The following is a 13,655-nucleotide window of genomic DNA, read 5'->3' as shown; positions in this document are numbered from 1 at the left end:
TCATTTCTGCGATTTTGTTTCAAAGCATCTTCTAATCCTGGAGTGTCATCTAGCCTCACAGTGCACCTTTTAGCATAACACCGTTCATTCCCACTGCTCACTCTGTCATCTGTCCCTCTCATCCTCACGGTTCATTTTGTAAGCGAGGCTTTTCACCCTTTCTCTTTGACGGTCCACATTGTTCTCTGCAAGCTGTGGCCACAAGACCATCTCTAAGGAAACATTGCCAAAGGAAAGCCAGCTAGTTTGGATTCTTGCTTTGCGCTCCAGGCCTATTCTCCATTTAGAGGACTTTGGATCCTTGGCAGTCACTGATTAAAAGTTTGACAAACTATGGCTTGTCGTTTTGAATGAAGTGCACTGTGCAGACTACTGTGCTCTTAACTACTAAATGAATCACGCTGGCCAGCCAGTGTCTCATAGCATCTGTCTTGTTGTGGCTTGCATGCTGTCTTTCTTATGAAATAAGAGCTCACAAGAATAAAACTAAAACAAATTTTTTATGTATGAAAAAAATCAAAATACTGGTAATAATGTTGGAAATAAAGGGGAAATAATGGAGCTTAGCCAAATTAAACTTTTATGGGAGAGATGATATATTGTAATAGAATTTGAAATGGGAATTTGAGAAAAGCAACAAATGGTCTCTATATACCTATGACTGATTAACGTGAGGGTCCTATTATATATTATATAGTTTCTGCTAATACGTTTTATTTTTTCTGTGTTATAAAGTATATGCTGTAGTGAGTTCCTCTGCTTCCAAGAATATTGCAGTCCTTAAGATTTTCTTATTTATGTAATCTTTCTACAACTCCAGGCTCGTTGATTAATAATGACTGCAGGAGCCACCCCAATATAGGAATGATTCTGTGTTACTAGAAAGTAGTACTATCTCCTTGATTAAATTTTGGGATTAGGATTCTCTGTGTTGTGTTTATGTGAAAGAATTGTTGAGGTGTAACTAGAATCATTTAAGTCTAAATTTAATGAAACCAATCAAAACGGGAAATGTACATGAATAGATTATCCTGCAAAGGGAGCTAGAGGCAAATGTGTTAAACGGTGCTGGGCTTTTTATTGGAACAAAACAGCAGTCCTCAGGCCTGTCATTCTTACAGAATGAATCAAAACGTTTTCTTAGATAAGGGTGTGCAATACCATTCATTCATTATCTTTATACTTTCAGGAAATTATATTCCGTTTATCAAGACCTGTGCTGTATAGTATAGTTGCCATCAAGAACAGGGGCTATTTAAATGCATATTTAAATTAGTTAACATGAAATAAACTTAAAAATGTAGTTCCTCGGTGGCACTACTATATTCCAGGTGCCCAATGGCCACATACAACTAGTGGCTATCATATTAACAGTACACACATGTAAACCCTTTTGATCATTGCAGAAAATTTTATTAAACAGCACTGGTTTGGACAACCTCTTATAATCCTTTATGTCTTAATATTAATGTCAATGATTTATTTGAATAGTAACTGTATATGGAATTTAACAAGAAGAGTTATCAAGTTAACAAGTCATCTTTCATGTACAAAGAATGAAGTAGTACTGTGACATTGGATAGCTTATAAAGAAACTGGTAGAGCTACCCCTCAGAGCATCTGGGCTTTGTTCGTTTGTTTACAGTGCTGTAACCACATTTTTTATTTACTTTTTAATTTAAATTTTATTATTTAACATACAGTGCAGTTTTGGTTTCTGGAGTAGAAGTCAGTGATTCATCACTTACACACAACCCACAGAGAGCGTCTGTTTTTAAGCAGAGTTGCCTGGCTGCAGGAGAACCAAAACAGCTATGTAAAGAAGGCATTTTCAACTATATTTCCTTTACTACTGCTCTTTTTGTACGGAACTTTAGGTAGAATTCAAGTAGTCACTACCTCTGTAGATCAGAAAGTGGTTCAAAGTGATACTTAACTGATAAATCATACTATTATCCTTTTGAAGTAATACTGAGCCCTTAAGACTTCAGACTGGTATGGCTGGCATTGTCCTTGATTATTAAATACTTGCAGGCTAAGAAGATTAAGAACATTAGTGAAAGTACTCACTGATAATAACCAGAGTATTTGAGTTGAGTCCCATATATCATCAAGAAAGATGGGAACAGCCTGAATCATACATAAAAAGTATTGGAAAAGGAAACTCTGAGGAGGTTTGATCGCTCAGTATTTTTCTCCCGTTGGTCCGAATGACTCAATAGAAGGCATATTTGTAAAGTTTGGAAAAGACAACTAACAGAATTTGGAGTTCCATGTTGATTCTGACTTGTACTTCTCTTGTCTTATGTTTGTTGTTTTCAGTAAAATACGAAAGAATCAAATTTCTGGTAATTGCTTTGAAGAGTTCTGTGGAGGTCTATGCGTGGGCACCCAAGCCATATCACAAATTTATGGCCTTTAAGGTAATAGCATCAAGTAGCGTCAGCCATGGATGTGTGACCAGGAGCCAGGGGATAAGTTTAAAAACTCTAAACAGTTAAAACTGGTCATTTAAAAATTATGTAATAACACAATGTATAACTTCATCATAAGGAAGACGATTTCCAGTGTAATAAGCCTCACTGTCTGCTTTCTCAGTCCTCAGAGTATGAGAAGGAGAAAGCTAAATATTTGGTAGAGACTTTGATTGATATGTCAATGTAATAACAGAAGAAAGGACAGAATAACACCTTCTCTATTTAAGAAAGTAGACTGTGACCTGCTTCCTGAAGTCATGCATGTGTATAAAGATTTAGATATATTTTGATAACAAAAAAGTATCCAACAGTAGGCAGCTTGAACGTATATCTATTCAATAGAATACTTACTAAAAATTACAGAAATTCTTAATGACACAAGAAATATGTATATCATGCATTAAATAGAAAAAGTAAGTTAAAAACATGAATAATACATCATTTTTGCCTAAAGGAAAAACTGTAGAAAAATCTTAACAGTTTTCTCTGTGAGTATTTTTTAGTATTTTTTATAATTCTGGAGTTTACATTAGATACAAACTTAATGAAATTCTTAATTAAAATGATATCACTGTGACATCGGATATTATAAATAACTTAATAACCTCATTTCTAATATTAGACACAAAACCTTAAGCATAGCTCCTGGGACTGTTTTAGTGCATATCAAGAAATTAATAATTTTTCATCCAAAATCATTCTATTTACTTATTTTTTAGTAGTTTTTGATATATTTTATGAAATAAAGGATAAGCTTCAAGTATTTGGAAAATTGACATATTTAAATTGCTTATTGCTTGATTCCCTAATAAAGCAGGATAAATGGGCTTACCGTATTTGCTTAAAAAATAAATCCACATATTATTGACTAAAAGTAATTGGTTGTAAAATAACAGTTATCTTCTGAGATCTGGTCTTAATATCCTTTATGTTCCAGGTGTACTCTCCAAGCTGCTTTTATAAATATATTGTTTAAGTCTGTCTTGTGAGATGTAGGTATTGATACTAATGAAGAACTGGGGTCTCCCAGTACATTATAGGTCATCCAGTACAGCTTTTCATCACTGTATCACCAGTCGAGAAATGAAAGTAGAGGTCTGTATGGTGACCTTACTAGAAGTTCTCAGTATGTGACTCCTACAACTCCTCCTCTTTCTCCATTGTCTGCATTTGAATAGTTGAGTGGTATACTACAGAAAGTCCTGATTATTTCACTTTGGATGTATTTGTCACCAAGGCAAACAACAGAGTGGAATTCTTGGGCCAACTCAGGGGAATTTGCAACATGACTTCTGGAAGAATTGTCTTCCAGATGCTGATTGACAGACAAAAGCAGAATAAATTTAAAAAGACTTCTAGAGTATTTTTGCTTATGGTTGTTGCCAGAGTGGCTCAGTAATTGAATAATGGAGTACCTTGGATTTGGCTTCTCTAATTTGATCTGTCAGAAGTAAGTTCTACTCTGTCTTAACGGCTTCTCTCTTGGTTACTTCTCTGTAGTCATTTGGAGAATTAGTACATAAGCCATTGCTGGTGGATCTCACTGTGGAGGAGGGCCAGAGGTTGAAAGTGATCTACGGATCCTGTGCTGGATTCCATGCTGTAGATGTGGATTCAGGATCCGTCTATGACATTTATCTACCAACACACGTAAGAAAGAACCCACACTCTATGGTTGGTTGACTGGCTTCATTTTGTTTTGACTTTTTTCTTTACTCTGCTTAATGAACTAACACAAGCAGGGATTCCTTGCTTCCCCTTGGTATGGGGGTGAGTATTTAAAAGATGTGCCATTTTCAATAGCTGCATGCTCTGAGACAAGTGGGGATCCATTCTCCCGGCTCTGTGAGGCCCTCCTGAAAACCTCTTAGCCCTGGCTTTGACTAACATGGGATGGATTTGGGGCAGTTGCTGGCAGGCCAGAACATCCCTGGGTTGGGAATGGTTTGGGGAACAAAATTTCTTAATGGAGTCCACAATCCAGATATGTTCCAGGGGCCTCAGAAATGTGAACTAGTGGAGTATATGACCTGTAAAATGTGGTCTTTGGGATATATGTTGCATGGGTTTTCCAAAATTTTATTCAATTTCTCTATTTATTCACCAAGAATATTAACCAGTGCATTCACTAAGACAGTCTTTTGGAGCACTTTTGCAGGGATAGAACTAACCACAAACATACTTCCCTATACTTTTTTCCTCTTCTCTAGATCCAGTGTAGCATCAAACCCCATGCAATCATCATCCTCCCCAACACAGATGGCATGGAGCTTCTGGTGTGCTATGAAGATGAAGGGGTTTATGTGAATACCTATGGAAGAATCACCAAGGATGTGGTTCTGCAGTGGGGAGAGATGCCAACATCTGTAGGTAGGTATCACTCAGAGGAAGAGGTAACATTTGTAAAAGTGGAGCCTTCTGTAAAACTGCATGTATTTATCACACCAGTTTTACGTGTTGTTTAGAACTCCTGGTCATTTAGCAGAATGGTTGAGGGGGGGATAAACAGAATGGTTGGCGATAGATGTTGGAAAGTAAGATTGTAGACCATGGGACTGGTCATCGTCTATTTTAAAATAAAATCCAAGTAATTATTGAACGCTTTTTAAAACTCTTGTCATTTAATCCTTAAGACATCCAAGGAATAGGACAGATGTTGTTGACTGATTTGTGGAAAGTCAGGTGAGACAGAAAAAGGGTAAGGGATTGTTCTTTCGAATAGCAGAGCTACAATTAAAAACAGCCTCTTGATCTTCCGGTGTGCATTCAAGAGTAAAGGGGCAGAAGGGCTGATACCTGAAAATTTCAATTTATATTCCCGACCTCTTCTGGTTTTATTGCAGCTAGTCACTATCTCTCTTCATCACTTCTTCAAACTGCCTTCTTTATGATTGGTTTCAGAAAAATATGAGCACAAAACTCTGTATCCAGTGGGTCATTGCTCACGATAAGCATGAACCATCTCAGGAATTCAAATTACCACTTGCCAGGATAAACTTAAGGTTACCAAGGCAAAGTTCCTTAAAAACAAAAATCCTTGAATGCTAGGCATTCAGGTGTGTGTGTATTATACGAGCAGCTTCTTTTCATGACTGTTTCCTTATCTTTAACAATTACATGTTTTTCCCTTCTCAAAAAGCATATATTCGATCCAATCAGACGATGGGCTGGGGAGAAAAGGCCATAGAGATCCGATCTGTGGAAACTGGTCACTTGGATGGTGTGTTTATGCACAAAAGGGCTCAAAGACTAAAATTCTTATGTGAACGCAACGACAAGGTAATGGTTTCCTTAGGACTTCTTTTTAGCTGCTACTAGCTTTAGTAATGGTTTATTTTCTGTGGAGTTTGGTAAAGCCTTTTCTTGGGGTTTTGATAGATTCTGAAATAAATTAATCAAGCAGTGTTTTAGTAGTGACTTTTTAGACCTGTTTATGGGGGATGGGTATATTTTATTTTGTATTTGCTTATAAGGGCACGAGAGATACTTATCTCTGCCAAAATCATTATATGTTGGTTTGTTTGTGGTGGTGGTTTTTAACCCCATTAGGTGATCTGTGTGAGCTGTGTTTGGGTTTAGGGACAGGGAAGGTTAAAGCTGCCAATTTAAGTGAATTGGGTTCTTTTGTGATTGGAAGGATCCCCCTTGCAAATTTGGGTAGGTAAAAGTGTCCTCTCCCCTGATATGCATCAGAAAGATACCACGTGTCTGCTTCTGAATAGTAAAATAATTTTATAGTTTGCATGTCAGAAATACCTAACCGCATAAATCATTTTACGCAGAAGCATGAGCACCTCCTGCAGCTGAGACCCCAAGGCTTCAAAGCCCCGTTTAAAACCTTTGTTTTTCAAAACTGGACACATCCTTGTCTCCTTCAAGGGTCTACTTTCTCTCTGGAAGCCCCTTCCTAAGCCAGCCTTGGAGTGAAGCAGCTGGATGGCCTAGCGTGTTGACCCATCCCACCTGCTTTGAGAAGGACCTCCTGGTGGGCCTGGCCTTTACCAAGCCCAACTTTCTTTCTCATCTGTGCACCTGGGTGGAAAGCCTCTGACCACCTGAGGCAGCCTATTGCAACCTTAGGAATTTGCCTCTTAAGAGCGTTTCCACCTCTTGCTTCACATTAAAATATATTAAATATCCTAGCCACCGGCCCATTGATCAACTGCTCAGATTAAATTTAAAAATTCAGCTTGACAAAGGAGCTATAGATCTGTCCATGGCAGCTGGTCCTCCTGCCTAACTACATGCTCACTAAGCAAGCTGAATCACCACCAGCCCACTTTCCTGCAGTCCTATAGCTCATTTACTAATGGAGTTCACGCTTTTCTAATAGCATCTCCTGAAATGTTTACCTTGAAACCCTGTACAACCTCTGACCCAATCCAGGATTTTGCCAGCTTTATCCTTAATATTTTCCTGAGTATATTTGTAGCCATAACTATAATATTCTTTGAACTTTGGGCATTTAGATATTTTTATCATTTATAATGTTACATCCCTTAAAGTTTATTAATAAAAGGCCCAAAAGTAAATTGTCATAATTTGACTATAGAGTCCTGTGAATAACAAATACATTTTAGCTTCGTTTTTTAAAAGAGAAAAAGCAGGTTGCTGAGGAGTCCTCTCCATTGCTCATTCTGTTTTCCAGACACATTTATCTTTTAGATGTTATTAGCAGGGGAGGTAAAAAGAAATCGCTTAATTTCAGAAATATCAATTTTTTTCTTTTGAATTTTCACAATATGGCAGTGTTAGCCTTCTTAGTTGTAATAAAAATTGCATACAGAGATGGTGACTACTTATGTATGATAAATTGATATCATCTCAGATTTTCTTTTGGAAAGGGCCTTTGGGCTTTTAAGCTTCCTGCATTTGGAAGTGTCGTGGTGTCAGTGGCTCTAAGTTATCTGCCTGGGACCGTAGGAAGCATTGCTGTCAAGGACTGGGTTGTATTTTCATGGTAAATCTCTCCCTCTCTTTTTCTTTTGCTTTTTGCAGGTCTTCTTTGCCTCTGTTCGGTCTGGTGGCAGCAGTCAGGTTTATTTCATGACCTTAGGCAGGACTTCTCTTCTGAGCTGGTAGAAGCAGTGCGATGAGGCTTGCTGGCCCCCAGAGTCTTCAAGATCCTGAGAACTTGGAATTCCTTGCAACTGGAGCTCAGAGCGCACCAGTGTAGTCCAGGACCTCTGTGTGTGCAGACACCACGTGTGGGGTTTTTTGTTTTGTTTTGTTTCATTTGTTTCCTTTCTGCACCTCTTACCAGTTTATCCCCCTTCTCTTTTCCCTACTCAAAAATAAATCAAGGCTGCAATGCAGCTGGTGCTGTTCACATTCTACCATCAGGTGCTATAAGTGTTTGGGATCGAGCATCAGATCAGAAAGCAAATGCCTTTCCTTCAGCTCCAGAATTCCTTGTCTCTGAGTGACTCTGTCTTATGGGTATTGAAGGTGGAGACTATGAACATGCCATTGGTTTTGTTGGGTGGGCACACGGAGGTGTAAAATGATGGTCTAACGAGCAGTTTGCTGAAGCAGAGAGCAGATTTAATATAGTAACATTAACAGTGTATTTAATTGACATTTCTTTTTTTGTAATGTGACAATATGTGGTCAAAGAAGAAGGTGCAGGTTTAAGAAGTTAATATTTATAAAATGTGAAAGACACAGTTACTAGGATAACTTTTGTGGGTGGGGCTTGGGAGGCAGGGTGGGGTGGGTTAAGGGGGTCCCATTTTGTTTATTTGGATTTTTTTTTTTTTTTTGGCTTGGCCAAAAACTCATTTTTCTGTGTACCAGGTTTTGCCTAAAATCATGTGCAGATCGTTCTTTTAAAAAAAAAAAAAAAAAAAAGGAAAAGAAAATGTGTGCATTTGTATAATGGCCAGAACTTTGTTGTGTGACAGTATTAGCGCTGCCTCAGTTAAAGGTTTAATTTTTGTTTAAACCTAGAAATGCGACAACAGTTTTACCACAGTCTGCACTTGCAGAGGAAAAGAAATTTTTCAACCATATGTTTATTTTTTTTTTGCCTACCTCATTGTTTGTAATGCATTAAGAGGTGGTTTAGTTTCTATGTTTTTTGGAGGAAAACATTAATGTTTAATTTAATCTTAATACCAAAACTATCAGATTGAAGTTTGACTGTTAATTTTGTCACAGGTCTCAGTAGGCACAAGAGAAATTGTCCCTGAAGACGGGAAATAGCCATCTGGCTTCATCATGCTGACAGGTGCAATCTGTTTTCTAAGTTCAGAGAGCAGAATGCTTCGTTTGCACCAGATGCACTGTTAGTGGTTGCTGGGCCACTGTGGCCTACAATATAAGAGGCCTCATTGTTTTCAATTCGGGGTTTGGTAGCAGACGGGTGGTCATATTTAGAATAGTCACACAACCTGTTCAATGTTGCAGGAACCTTTTCTTGGGGTGGGGGAGGGGTGGTGTTTCCCTTTTCTAAAAATGCAATGCACTAAAACTATTTTAAGAATGTAGTTAATACTGCTTATTCATAAGATGGCATCTTCCTGTGTTTTAGGTGTAATATCAAAGCCCTGGCTTTTCTCCTCTCATTTGCTCTCTTGTTCTCTCTCTGTTTTTTAAACCAATTTTACTTTATGAATATGTTCATGACATTTGTAATAAATGTCTTGGGTAATAATTTGTTTTATGGCTTCATGGTCACTCAATTCCTCTGAGACTGTTAATCTCTTGGTACAGGAGCAATGCTCAGTGTCTTGGCTCCACCAGTTTACTTTCCTCTTACTGAGTTTTGAGTGGGAATATTGCATGATGGTGGCTTTAAACTTTGTTTACCAAACAGAATTTGGTGTTTCCTAGGCTTAATCCTCCTCTGTGGTTAAGTTTCTTTTACAACATGAAAAAGGAGGTTTTTCCTCCCGAAAAGATAACAGTCATCTGCACCTATCTGTCAAGGCTTTGCCCAGCATTCTCTTCCTATTTGGCATCTGCTTCGACCCCTACCATTCTCTTCCTCCTGGTTCAGCATCTTTGCCAAAGGCTGTCCTGGAATTACAATAGCCTAGCGAGAAATAGATATACTCGCAGATGCAGAAACAGCACAGATGTACCTACCCACAAAGACAAGATAAGCTGAGAAAGCCTTGCCCTCTTTTGAAAAGGACAAGGCATTGGAAAAGGTTTTTCCATTTCTAAGACTTTGGAGTGATACTAATGTCCAAAGCAGAAAGGACTAGTTCTTTTCTACTAATTTGTAATTAACATAGAGAAGATTAAAGAGTTAATCCCACCTATGGAAGGGACTTTTGAGATGGGCCAGAGGCCATCACCACAGGACTTCAGTCAAAATCAAATTACTGCTGGTAATTTCCTGCATGTTTTGGCTTTTCGAGTAAGATGAAATGTGCCGCTGTGAGCATGTGTGCATGCCAAGAGGAGAAAGAACTGGATGGCTGGGATGACTGTAGCCTCTCCCATGACTTCACGGAGAGATAAAGTTGAGCAGGTGTCTGGGGAAAAAAAATTAAACTTCTGATACTAATAAGGAAGAGAGAGAAAAGACTGAGCCATCACGGTCTTCTTATACAGACTTGAATCTCAGTGTCTGTAAGCCAAGGAGGGTGACCAGATGAGACAAATGGCTTTTCTTTGGAATTACTGAGTAGTTAGAACTTGACAAAAACTGGATTTCCTTCCAAGGTGATGGGTCTGAGCTCAAGCCAGAATCCGCCTGTCCTGTTCATGCAGCAGCAGGCAGCCTCGTGGCAGCAGTCTACAGTGTTTGCACGGAATGTGATCACATCCATCTCTGGGCTTAAGTCACCTGAGGTCAGACAGCCATTTGTCTGTGGGGGCCGCGTGCCTGGTATGTGCTTTCCTTGCCTTCCTGGCCTCAGCACCTCGTAAACCAGGTGGTGTTGAGGCAGCTTCATGCAGCTGCCCAGTTAGGTTTCTCCATAAAAGATTACGAGCAGGTGAAATGTCATTCTTCTAGAGAAGGGCTGGTTTGGGTTTTTTTCTTTATTCTCCTTTAACAGGGTAGTGACTTCACAAAAGTGCCAAAATGGCAAAATTACAAAAGAAAACAGTATTATGATGCCATTAAATATGGAACATTGAACTATTTATATTTAGCACTGCTCTTCAAAACAAAATACAAATACATCTGTAGGTGTAGTCAAAGCTTTAATAAGTAATACCTTTCTGTATTTAAATCAGAGTAACTCTGTATTGAGTGCAGTGTTGTTTTTCCTCATACACATGTTATGTTGAAGAAAATGTTTACAAAAATGGTTTTGTTACACTAATGTGCATCATATATTTATGGTTTATTTTTAAAGTGATATTTTATTTAGGTTTTCATCTTAGTTGTCCACTTATAGTGATACATAATCCCTAATTTTGCCAATTATAAATTTGCTAAACAGTAATACAATGACAGACTGCATTAAATTTACTAATCCTAGAGCTACAAAGCAGAGTGGTGGCAAGTACATGGCCTACCCCCCAACGACCCAGTGCTAACGTGTCTTCTGTGTATTATAAAATTACTGTTGGCCCCTCCCCCCTTTTTTTCTTTAAATAAAATAAAAATGACACCTATGTTATGTGGCATGAGTTTCAAATGTACTCTGATCCTTCAGAATGTTTCCTTCCCATAAGAATCCATATTTTATGCATACCTCCATCCCCAGAACCACCCCTGGCTAGAACCGGTGGCTCGATATCCTGCCATCTCCTGTAACAGGGATGTTTGTTCAAAGTGAGCTCTTGATCACCATGTTCTTGAAGCCAAGAATGGGTAAAGCTGATCCTGAAGGAAGATACAAGGTTTTATTTTTGCAAGTCTGAATTGAATCAAAAAGTAAAATAGCATGATTTCTGTATCTAATAGGACAATTGAAGTAGCCCTTTCTCAAATTGGCGCCATAAATACTATCTTAAGCCTAGTAATTGGAAGGCCTTTGTGGCTAAGCCCGTAGCGTATGCCCCATTGATTTCCCCCAGAGATCCGACAGGCATGATCCCCATTGGATGGATGTGGGGCCACATCACCATGATGGACTACTTGGCCAAGCCTCCAGGGTTGCAGAGGGTGGCCACACACATTATCATAAATCAAATGTTAATAACCAGCTCCTTTGTGCTTCATATTAGAAACATGTTATTTCTCTAAGGTGAAAATAAAATTGTAAATACGTAGGCCACCAAATGAGTATGTTTTTTTCTTTTCCTACTTGATGTTTGTTGCAGCTGGTGGATGATTAGGAATAAAAATCTGGTGGAAGGCTAGTTGTCTCAGGACCATCATTCATCCCTCCTGTACTTACTTCATCCTCCACTGCTGTAGATCTCACTTAAAGCAAGCAACCAGGATGAAATCAGCCCCTATAACTGATACCCGCTCAGTGTTTTGACATCACATTAAGGGTTCAGTGAAATTGCTACCTTCTCTGCCATCTCTGACTTCAACAACAACAGATGCCTGTGTTTCACTTGCTGAGTACAGTGTACCCTTGAACAACATGGGGGCTGGGGTCACCAACCCCTCCTGCCAGCCAAACTCTTGAGTATAACTTTTGACTCCCCCAAACTTAACTATCAATAGCCTACTGTTGATTGATCCGAAGCCTTACCAATAATAGAAACAACCCTATTTTATATATTTATATACTGTATTCTTAAAGTAGGCTAGAGAAAAGAAAAGTTATCAAAGTAATAAGGAACAGAAACTGCATTTGCAGTCATGTACTGTAAAAAATCCACATGTAAGTGGATCCACACAGTTCAAACCTGTGTTCAAGGGTCAACTGTAGTTAGTAAAACTGAAAAAGGAAAGAAAGGAAACAGGGAATTAAAAGTTGGAAAAAGTTACTACATTTTCTTATGGGAGAATTAACAGGTTCAATTATAGGTTCTCATACCTGGTCTACTTCTCCTTTCATCTTAAGGTTAATCATATATCCAGGTTTCAAAGTCTTTGTGAAGCTGTCCCGTCTCTGCCTCTCCCTTGCTTAACTTCTCTATGCTTAGAGTCAATAATCTCTCCTGGTCCATAATAACTGGACATGGTATTGTTTTGCTGTGTATCTGTGTTTCTGTCTGAATACAGAGCTTGCATACGAGCTAAGATTGGCTCTCAGGGTTGAATCCTAACTTCTCTGCTCCTCTGAAACTGCCAGACATGTTGTGGGCTGTGAACAGGCCCTCAGAAATTCCTGGTGGTTTGCTTCAGTAGCATGAAATTAAAACCCTGATGTTAGTCCGAGGGGAAACCAGCGCTCCCATGCCCTGTGGGACTTGTGAGGAAGTGCACTGGTGTAGACAGGTCCCAGGAGGGGTGTGGAGTTCTACCTTATTGGGCGCAAGGCCACCCAGTGCTACAACAGGCCATAAAACTCACCAGTCCCTGCTGCTGCAGGTTGGCTTGCTATAATAACAGGATCCTTGATTCCTAGGTCCTATCTCCTAGTTTGTTTGATTATTAGAAATTTGAATTGGATGGGTCAGCTCAAAATGCCCCCTGGAAGTTTTGTGGAAGTTTTGTGCAAGGCAATTCTGCCCCTTCCTTAAATTTGTTTGGATGTCAGACATAACTGCAAACCTTAGAAACCAATATTGTACAACTTTTTCACAATAAATGATATTAAATAATGCGTTGATTATTTTTAACAGCTTTCCTGAGCTATAGTTCACATAACCGTACAGTTCAGTGGCTATTAGCCTATTCAGACTTGTACATACATCACTACCACGATTAATTCTTAAACGTTTTTGTTATCTTTGCTATTATCTCCTTGTCACCCCGCCTCCTCATCTCCCTAAAGTTTTAGGCAATCACTAATCTACTTTTCCAATATGGATTTGCCTCTTGGGACATTTCATATAAATGAAATCCTACAATGTATGGTTTTTGTGACCAGCTTCTTTGATTTAGCAGAATGTTCTAGATTCATTCTTGTAGCATGTATCAGTACTTCGTTTCTTTTTATTAGCATCCTTGGTTTTTCACTTTTGTCACTGGTGCCTGCCTTCAGCTTTAAAACCAAACACCTACCTCACTGATAGCCAACCATGTTCCAGCCTCAAATAAAAACTCCAGAGTTAACCATCCACCCCACAGGGGAAGAGCTGACAAGGGGCTTCAGAAATGGATTCCTGCTAACATGTGTTTTCAGTTTGAGCTCTTAGAAACGTCGTGAT

General features: G+C 38.8%; 1 protein-coding gene across 50 annotated transcripts in view; it reads left to right on the top strand.

Annotated features, from left to right (window-relative positions):
* The window catches only part of MAP4K4 (mitogen-activated protein kinase kinase kinase kinase 4), a 188,650-nt gene extending 177,596 nt beyond the window's left edge, over positions 1-11,054 (top strand). For 28 of the 50 annotated variants that reach the window (XM_087863268.1, XM_045771707.2, XM_045771689.2 and 25 more), the window contains 5 exons: positions 2,323-2,423; positions 3,978-4,127; positions 4,688-4,847; positions 5,617-5,756; positions 7,476-11,054. In XM_087863268.1, the coding sequence (XP_087719394.1) occupies positions 2,323-2,423; positions 3,978-4,127; positions 4,688-4,847; positions 5,617-5,756; positions 7,476-7,559 (635 nt within the window). In that variant the 3' untranslated portion in view covers positions 7,560-11,054. Of the gene's footprint in view, positions 1-2,322; positions 2,424-3,977; positions 4,152-4,687; positions 4,848-5,616; positions 5,757-7,475 lie in introns of all 50 variants that reach the window. The other 22 variants (XM_087863250.1, XM_087863249.1, XM_087863254.1 and 19 more) reach the window with 1 other exon arrangement.
* Positions 11,055-13,655: the final 2,601 nt, after the last annotated feature.

This window comes from Ursus americanus, chromosome 7 (genome assembly GCF_024610735.1).
Source record: "Ursus americanus isolate L20-20 chromosome 7, mUrsAme1.1.p, whole genome shotgun sequence".
Classification (NCBI taxonomy): Eukaryota; Metazoa; Chordata; class Mammalia; order Carnivora; family Ursidae; genus Ursus; species Ursus americanus.
Note: the sequence above shows the minus strand (reverse complement) of the source record. Positions and strands in the feature narration are given on the sequence as shown.